The sequence below is a fragment of the Pseudophryne corroboree genome, chromosome 9 (assembly GCF_028390025.1).
Source record: "Pseudophryne corroboree isolate aPseCor3 chromosome 9, aPseCor3.hap2, whole genome shotgun sequence".
Taxonomy (NCBI): Eukaryota; Metazoa; Chordata; class Amphibia; order Anura; family Myobatrachidae; genus Pseudophryne; species Pseudophryne corroboree.
In genome coordinates, this window is record NC_086452.1 from 70,535,777 (window position 1) to 70,545,829 (window position 10,053).

General features: G+C 46.6%; 1 protein-coding gene across 2 annotated transcripts in view; it reads left to right on the forward strand.

Annotated features, from left to right (window-relative positions):
* Positions 1-8,083, forward strand: part of LRRC41 (leucine rich repeat containing 41) — an 81,298-nt gene extending 73,215 nt beyond the window's left edge. For both annotated transcript variants that reach the window (XM_063939503.1, XM_063939504.1), the window contains exons 8-10: positions 1,193-1,315; positions 1,621-1,696; positions 5,642-8,083. In XM_063939503.1, coding sequence (XP_063795573.1) covers positions 1,193-1,315; positions 1,621-1,696; positions 5,642-5,861 — 419 coding nt within the window. In that variant the 3' untranslated portion in view covers positions 5,862-8,083. The remainder of the gene's footprint in view (positions 1-1,192; positions 1,316-1,620; positions 1,697-5,641) is intronic.
* The last annotated feature ends 1,970 nt before the right edge of the window (positions 8,084-10,053 follow it).

Consider the following 10,053-nt stretch of genomic DNA (forward strand, 5'->3'; position numbering starts at 1 on the left):
AGATGGGTTCTCACCAGACTGAGTGGTCTACACAAGGGTAGACAAAAGCGTTTGTTTATGATAACTACCAGGCGTCCCCAGGAGTGGTCGTCCCCAGCCAGGCGAGAGATCCACCAAAGTCCTGCTACCTTCACCGACGCGTTTCGATAACAAAGGTGATCTTCCTCAAGTATGTTTGTGGAAATAATTTTTTTATGGTAATACACTATCCTAGTACTATTTCCTTTTATATGTAAAATTGGTTGAAGCAAGAAAGAAAAATCTTCCATGCATTAAGACGGCTCGGAACACTCCCAAGTCGGTGATCCGCTCCATAAAAAGCGATATTGTCTACTATTAGTAGACTGGATCTTTCATCCATTTATTGTGTGCTTCATTGCTGTCACAGTATTATGCTATGTCTGTGTTATGTTCTATCTTTTAAGGGCAATCATCCCTATAACCACAGAGATTGAACATCCACTTGACGGTTCATTGAGAAGCGCCTTAGATAAAGGGTGGTAAATTATTTGCTCCAGCGACTTATACGTACCTTAGAAAGAGTCGCTCCAACAACTCTCCGCCGGGTCGCGACAACGCTTACCCGCGAGTACAATGCTGTTTCGGCGGGCGTCTGTGTCGGATATACTAGCAGGTCCAGCAGATGTTACCAGGCTGTGGTCGGAGCACGGGGAGAAGGTAAGGCATCGGTTCCGCTTAGAAGGGGAATACCAATCCAACACGAAAGTCTCACTATACACCCACATACCCCCTATGACACTCACATGGGTTGGATCAGTTCCGTGTACATATGCACGGTACGTCACATGGGCACTTGGTGATTGCTTTCTATGGCACATGTGCAGTTTGCAGATATCTGTGGGATACAGATACATATGGACTATACATTATACATCTGTTTTGCCACTGCTTTGTATCCCGCCATAATAAACATTCTGTTGTCTCATACACTGGACACATGGGGGCATATGTAGTAGGGTCCGAGTTTGCGGAGGTGCGGGATGCCGGCCGATCGTGGACGTTTTTTAAAAGCTACAGTCATATACAAGCCAAAACCATGTCTTGTAAATGATTACCACTTTAAAAAAAAAAAAAAGTCATAGATCATCTGACATACATATGCCCCCTTGATCTGCTGTCATTCATTCCTGAGCCGTGGTGCTTATCAGAACTTTCTCTGCTCTTGGTGTAGAAATCAAGTTCTCATTTTGCCGTCTGTTTGAGAAGGAGTCCGGAGAATTCCTCGATCAGTTTGTCAGTGCTCTCAGGAGAAATCCATCTGTGAAGATCCTGAAGCTCTGCGGGAACAGACTCGGTGAGTTTTATTGTTAGTGTAGCTGGGATTAGTCATACTGTTTAGTGTTTTCTTTTATGTCTGTGTAATAACTTACTGATCGCATCAAACCAACCAGTGATATTGGAGGGGAAGAGGGGGGGGGGGGTTTGTGATAACTGTGAAAGAGTTGATATTTTAGGTCTTCCTTCTTATGTGGATCCCTGTCAGGCCATGAGTGTGTCTGGGATTTCGGAGAATCTAGGAATAAATAATGGTAACTTCTAGCTAGGAAGCGTGCAGGAACATTGCACTGTTTATAAGGTTTGCCTTGGTGTCTTCTCTAGGGAATGACGGACTCTGTGCTCTGGCAGATCTCTACGCTGCGGATTCCTTGTCTGCAATTCACTACTTGGATGTCAGGTACTGTACAGTGTAAATGTCGGGGTTCTGCCACTAATTTAGTACTTTTACAGTAATGTTTTTTTGTATAGATTACTGAGATTTGTTGCACTACTTCGCGAAGATGAAGTTAAATGGATACTTTACTAGGTGATTCATAACGCCCTACCGGCGTTCTTCACACCGTCGCAAGGGGCTACGCCCCCTTAACCCCTGCACACCTTTCTGGCGTTCAATATTTGTAGTATATGGCGTATTACCATTGCACAACGAAAGGGCGTCAGATGGTGAACGTGGCGTAGCCCCTTGCGATGGGGAGGGGGAGTGGGGGCCACGGATGGGGGAGGGGGTCTGGAGGCAGTGCGGTTGGGGGAGAGGCTGGTGTGGGGCTGTTGCGGATGGGGTATGGGTTCCAGAGGCGCTGCAGGTGGGGAAGGGGCGGGGTGGGTGCCGCGAGTGGGGGAGGGGATCCAGAGGCGCCGTAGGTGGGGCAGGTGCAAGGGTGGGGTGGATGGGGTCCGGAGGCGCTGTGGGTGGTGGAGGGGTGGGTGGGTGCCGCGGGTGGGGTAGAGGGTCCGGAGGTGATGGGGGAGGGGCGGGTGCAGGGTTGCCGCTGATGGCGAGGGGGGACCGGGGGCGCTGTGGGTGGGGAAAGAGCCGGGTGCGGGGGTGCCGCAGGTGTGGGAGTATAATGGGGTATGTATAATGGGGTGGGGTACACTGTGGGGGGGGGTATATATAGTGGGGATGGATTCTCTGTGTTGGGGGTATATATAATGGGAATGGGGTTGTGGTATCGGGGGAGACTCCCCGCCGCGGGTCCCTTACCTTCCCAGGCCAGCTCGCCTCTCTCCATCTTGCTAGCCGTAGCTTCTCCTCGACCCTGCAGGCAGGTGGCGCCAGAGCTGTCACTGGGTCAGTCCGGGGACCGGCATGAGGCCTACACCGCCGCCCAGCCTGGAGTCAGTGTGCGACCGGGGTGGAGTGGGAAACACGGAGCGGAGGGGACGGCCGTCTGAGCTAGGAGAGGAGGGGAGTCAGGCGGGAGAGCGCCGGGGCACAGGGACCACAGAGCTTCCCCCACCAGGGGTATATACAGGAGGCGTCCAGTTCTACACATAGCCCCGTACTCTGGGGGTTACAGTGCCGCATGCTGGGGATTATAGCAGCAGACCGTGCGGTGAGGTGTTTGACCAGATATTTGCCAAGATCTGTGACTCATTTCCTAACACTGTGTGACTCCGACCAGCGTTATACACACAGTCACAGAGTCACAGATCTGGGCAAATATATAGAAGATTTGTCATTGCACAAAACAATAGAACATTGGTGGTCATTCTGAGTTGATCGCTCGCTAGCAGTTTTAGCAGCCGTGCAAACGCATTGTCGCCGCCCACTGGGGAGTGTATTTTTGCTTTGTAGAAGTGCGAACGCTTGTGCAGCAGAGCGCCTGCAAAATCTTTTTGTGCAAAACAAGACCAGCCCTGTAGTTACTCTTCGTGTGCGTTGATTCTAACGACAAAGGAACGGCTTTTGACGGAACGGATTTTTAGCCTGATTGCGGCGCTGCGAACAACGGCAGCTAGCGATCATCTCGGAATGACCCCTATTGTGCATTCTAAATGAATGGACTCTAATGGAACAGGGTATCGGGTGCAAATTATTGTGACAAATATAGATTGGCCAAGATATAGGCATATCTTGAGTCGTGACAAAAGTTAAAACCAGATTGGCTGACGCATGGGAGGGCTCTCTGTGTGTGTGAAGTCATGTGGTAGAATGTGGATCACGTTTAAGGTATTAGCATGCATATTTTTGGCCACTAATTATAGTCGGACTGTTTTTAGTGGGAGATGCCGCGTACATTTTTTTTGTGGCTTGTTTTTTCCAGCATTGCATAGATGCAACCTTAATGTTGCATGTATATCTGTAACGTTCTACTCATTCCAATCTAAACAGCTATTAGTAAAAGCTGTGAATGAAACGGGTGACTCTCGCATGTAGCAATCATCCCAGGACCTTAAGTTATATCAGTAGTGGATACTAAGCAAGTACAGTGTTCCGTGTGATCACTGAGTGCATATACTAATTCTCACAATTGTAGCTGATCCATGATACTGTTGGGATAGTGAGTTACAAATATATAGTCCCTGTTAGGTGGTATACCAACTGTAAGGGGGCGGGATCCTGGCATCAGTAATTAGATTATATATAGATATATCTCTATTTAGAGATAGAGATATATAGATCTAGAGAATAGAAAGAGAATAGAAGAGAAAGTTCAGCACTCACCAAAGCAAGCTCACTTATTTTCACAACATCAATAAACAAATGATGGGGGTTTAGTTAGTGAATTGGCCAATGCACGGAAGCCTGCAAACCGCTCGCCAAGGTACCCCATCTTCATGCAGGTCCTACACTATCACAGAGTCTCAAAAATTAAAACCTAGCAACTGTATCACACATAATATAACTGCAAATATGCCCACTTGGTTACTGTGTATCTGCCAAATACTCCATGGCTTTTAAAGGTACACTAGTCACCTGACACTGGCTGATAAATTACTAAAGAACAGCTGACTCAGGTTTAAGATAATTGGGCTTGCATAGGGGTGCATGAACAAAGCTTGTGGTCACAGTTAATGTGAGTTAACCAAAGATTAACCCTACAATATACCAACAAATATAAAACCACAGCACTCACCACCCCAGAAGCGGGGTGCAGTGTCTGCACTCACCACTCATAGGGTGGGGTGCATGTAGGTGGCCATGGGCTACATGCACCCCACCCTATGAGTGGTGAGTGCAGACACTGCACCCCGCTTCTGGGGTGGTGAGTGCTGTGGTTTTATATTTGTTGAGATATATACATATATATATACACACACACACACACACACACACACACACACACACACACACACACACACACACACACACACACTCTTCCACTGGCGGCACTCAAAAGCTTTTTCATAAAAAATGACACAAGTCGGCTTTTTGTGTGCCCACAAACAGCCGACTTGTGTCATTTTTTATGAAAAAGCTTTTGAGTGCCGCCAGTGGAGGAGTGTATTGCGTGCAGGCAGTAATGAGGAAGGCACCGGGCGTATTACACTTGTGAGTGTTCGTGGAGTGCCGGAGTTGGAGATGTATGTATGTATGTATGTATGTATATATATATATATATATATATATATATATTTTTTTTTTTTTATATTATATATGTATGTATGTGTATGTATGTGTATGTATATATATATGTATATATATATATATGTGTGTGTGGGTAGATATATAGGTAGATATCTTTCTGTCTATCTCAATAGCTGGTTACACTGGTTATTTTTCAAGGTAGGTCTGCATAGTGTAAGCTGCTGTTTAAACAACTGCTCTAAAGGGGGTTACTCACGGAGAGAGCCATGCTTAAAATCTAAGCAATCGGACTAGATTGCTTAGATTTTAAGCACAGATCACTCGTGTGTAGCCCCCTCAGCGATAGCGATGCACGGCCCCGCACATCGCTATCGCTGCTGCTAGATTGAGTCTGCATGCAGGCCAATCTAGCAGGTCGCTCATTTCACCCGCTGGGTGAAATGAGCGGCCCCCGTCCTCCCCCCGCATTGCTCAGCACACATCTCTCCCGTGTGTACCCCCCTTTAGAATCATACAGATGCTGAAATTCCCCAACAGTAGCACTTACCCGTACATGGCTGAAAGATTAGAGTAAGAAGACTGCTAATGTGACCAAATACTGACCACAGTGGGGCCATGAGAGATGTACGATTGTAATGGTGGACACAGGGCTCAGACAACGTGGTGCTCTATTCACTTCCACCCCACCACTGTGTGATCCCATCCCCTCCCGTTTCTCCCGCCGACGTGCCCACCAAACTCCTTCCCTCCAGCTATGTGACCTTCTATTGCACAAGAGCTGAGGTTCATCTTTTTGTCTTTCACCCCCAGCTCCAACTGCATCAAGCCGGAGGGACTGCTACAGTTTGCGAAGAAGCTTGAAGGATACGGCGAGATCAAGTTGCGGCAGCTGTCCATCTCCCAGAACTTACTGGACCGCGATCCTATTATGGCACATGGGGCCCTGCAGTCCCTGGAAGGTGTTTGTTGTGTAGTCAGCGACAACTGGAACTCTTCTCAAGCCTTCGCTGACCATGTCAGCGTCATGTAAAGTACAGAACAGACTGTTTGGGTTTTTTTACGCAACGCTACGTCTTGGGTTTTGGGACTCTTATTAGCTTCACCTTATTTCTAATGAGAACTTTTAAATTGTAAAATGACTGAGCATGTCTCTTTACAGGGGTCCAATTAACTCTAAAACCTCCTCGCAGGTCTGGCAGTCTGATGTGTGCACTCAGAAACAGATATATCCACAGTAGCTGTATTCAGGCACTTTTATTCTCGCTTCCACCCAAACTAAGATATGCTGCAGTGCTCTGCAGAGCGACCACTAGGGGGAGCCGGGCTCATATTGCAATAGCTGTGGAGGTGTACAACACCTTACTGGTGATGAGATTCCCTTGTGACCGCTGCATGCCAAGTGTTTAGGGTCGTTCAGTGTTGCATGAAATGAGGAGGCCCAGATGTGTTGAATGTCGTCACTGCTGTGATTTTAAAATGGTTTAATCACCACAATTACCAGTCACTGTCTCCATCTCACAGGAACGTTCACAGTCACTTCGTACGTAGTGTAAGGAAGAGTTGTAGCTTCTGTCAGCCGCGCTGTGTGTCCGCCTTCAGTGCAACTCCTCTTCATTCCGCTGTTCTCCCCTACTTGCAACAAACGGGGCCTAGCAAGAGAGAAGCTGGGCTCTCCCTACAGCTAAGTGCTGCATGGTGTGAGCTGGCTTCCAGAGCAGGAACGTGCTGTCCTAAGTATGGTTCCTTTTAGGGGCGGGGTTGCCTTCTATTATATTCCATTGGCTGTTCCTTGTGCCATCATGTTTCATGGTAAGCAGCAATTGCAGGTGCAGGGGTTTCCCGCTCCAGTCCTCTTGTACCCCAAACAGGTCAAGTTTTAGGGTTTCTGTCTGGAAAGACGGAGTTAATAATAACTGACCCAACAAAATAGATGAACTCACCTGTGCATGATTAAAGAAGTCCTGAAAACATGACCTGTTGGTGGGGGTACTTAAGGACTAGAGTTGAAAACCCTAGCAATGGGGCTACTTGGACTTGTTCTGAAATAAATTGCAACTCTGTTCATTTATTACCTGCAATACAGCTACACAGGCTGTAAGGTCAGCGCCATTGCCCTGTGGCTTTGTGGGTGTCCCTCCATCACCTGCAATGGCAACTAATGATCGTAATGGGATATATTACAGTACAGATCTCATACATGAATATTCTCAGCCTCTGGTACTGAGGATGAGTTCTTGGCTATGCAGTGTCTATAGTGTGTTAAATAGGCTTTAAACACATCTGTGTAGATGGACATAATCTATCAGACTTCCTCATATTGATGTTGGTATTACTATATTCAGGGATCCCCAAGTTTGAAAAGTGCCTTTATCTGAAAGCCAGTAAGTAATATTTCCTAAGCTGGGTTGGTGAAGGCGCACAAGGATCTTCTGTGCCACCTGGGCATCAGGCCAAGACAAGTTCACACACACACACCACCTTCTTGTCTTCTGGAACAGGGTTGGGTGTAGAGGGGGATGGCAGCTGTAGCGAATAAGCTGGCAGTTAGCGATCACAACCAGCAGGAGGGGCTGTGTTATGTGGGGATAATACTTTCCTTCCATGTCACAGTAATATGCATCTTCCTGTACATCGTTTTCTCTCCCGCAATGTGGCAGCTCATATTTCTCCTTTATAAAACATTTGTCTCCGGGAACAAATACTGGAATCCTTCAGAATAAACACATTTTATCATTCGATTTTGGCAAAGTTGTCTGTGAAGCCGATAATTCCCGGAGTTTCCATATTCGGCATGAAATAGGACAGACTGTGGATAAGCAGTGATTAGAGTGGAGAAGTGTGCCATGGCAACCAATCAGCTGTTATGTATAATTATAGAATGTGCTTGATAAATGTTACTTGACAGCTGATTGGTTGCCATAGCTCACTTCTCAACTCTAATCACTTCTTCATACATCTACCCCTGTGTATCTAGAGTTAAGAAGAAGAGGGGAAATGGGGATGGCTGCTTCCTTCTGCTGAAAGTTTGTTCCATGGTGGCATTGTTCATTAACCACTCTGGGAATGTTTTTATAGTAGTGAAAAGATTCCGTGAACGATCTATATAAATGGACATTGAGGATAACAACATGTCCCATGCTGACTGCATAGCGGCTTTTACAGTGTTGTTGTAACATTCTACCCAACATGTTCAATCGCTAATCCGTATTGGTTTAATAATCCTTGACTGAATAAATCCGCCTGCCAAATGGATTTGTTTTCTAAATTGTCCTTTGAAATTGGACAGCAGACGTAGCTGGTTTGGAATAAGGCATCGCCTGCATAGTAAATGTCTTTTCCTGGGTATGCTGCCTTGTGTTTCGTGCTGAACTTCTAAAACTCTTCCAGTACATTCTTACTCCTCGTTTGTCAGTAATCCTAATGACTACCAATCCAGCAAAGAGAACGGTGACTGTGAAACAGGTCTACAAACTCCATTGAAGAATATAGCCAAAATCCATTCACGTTGTGGCAAAATGCAATCCGCCTGCAATATATGCAAACTCATTGTGTTACTAAGCGGAGTCCTTCCTGACGTGGTAATGTAGAGATCCAGATGGGGCAGAGAGTTCTGTCCTGAACAAGTGACTGACTGCACATGTGGCAGCAAGAAAGTGACTGAGCTAGTTCACCGACAACTAACTGCTGTGTGTCTATAAAGGGAATTATAAATCTGCATAGAGCTGATGGGATGTTCTCCCCTGATACAATATATGGTGCACCAAAAGATGATGATAAAAGAAATCCAAGAACTTCCCATGATATTTAATGGTCCTGTTTAAGTGTCTCTTAAAAAAACTGGCTACACACAGAGCATCATCTTGTTCTCCGTGGATACTCGGTAATGTGAGATGGGAAAGAGTTGGGGTTCTGGATCAGGTGCTGAGTGTGGTCTTTCTATAGCTGGGGGACACGATAATATTCTCTATACAATGTGTGAAGTACCTTCATCCGGGGCACACAATAATATTCTCTATACAATGTGTGAGGTGCCTTCAGCCGGGGTGCACAATAGTGAATATTCTCTCTACAGTGTTTCCCCATGGTATGTACGGCTCTCACAGTAGTGAGATGGCTGGGGTTCTGTATAAGAGATTGTGTGAGGTACCTACAGCCGGGGTGCACAATAGTGAGTATTCTCTCTACAATGTTTCCCCATGGTATGTACGGCTCTCACAGTAGTGAGATGGCTGGGGTTCTGTATAAGAGATTGTGTGAGGTACCTACAGCCGGGGTGCACAATAGTGAGTATTCTCTCTACAATGTTTCCCCATGGTATGTACGGCTCTCACAGTAGTGAGATGGCTGGGGTTCTGTATAAGAGATTGTGTGAGGTACCTACAGCCGGGGTGCACAATAGTGAATATTCTCTCTACAATGTTTCCCCATGGTATGTACGGCTCTCACAGTAGTGAGATGGCTGGGGTTCTGTATAAGAGATTGTGTGAGGTACCTACAGCCGGGGTGCACAATAGTGAGTATTCTCTCTACAATGTTTCCCCATGGTATGTACGGCTCTCATAGTAGTGAGATGGCTGGGGTTCTGTATAAGAGATTGTGTGAGGTACCTACAGCCGGGGTGCACAATAGTGAGTATTCTCTCTACAATGTTTCCCCATGGTATGTACGGTTCTCCCAGTAGTGAGATGGCTGGGGTTCTGTATAAGGCGGAGTATATGAGGGAGGTACGTACAGCCGGGGTGCACAATAGTGAATATTCTCTCTACAATGTTTCCCCATGGTATGTACGGTTCTCCCAGTAGTGAGATGGCTGGGGTTCTGCATAAGGTGGAGTATGTGAGGTACCTACAGCCGGGGTGCACAATAGTGATTATTTTCTTTACAGTGTTTCCCCATTGTATGTACGGCTCTCCCAGTAGTGAGATGGCTGGGGTTCTGTATAAGGTGGAGTGTGTGAGGTACCTACAGCCGGGGTGCACAATAGGGAATATTCTCTCTACAATGTTTCCCCATGGTATGTACAGCTCTCCCAGTAGTGAGATGGCTGGGGTTCTGTATAAGGCGGAGTATATGAGGTAGGTACGTACAGCCGGGGTGCATAATAGTGAATATACTCTCTACAATGTTTCCCCATTGTATGTACAGCTCTCACAGTAGTGAGATGGCTGGAGTTCTGTATAAGACGGATTGTGTGAGGTACCTACAGCCGGGGTGCGCAATAG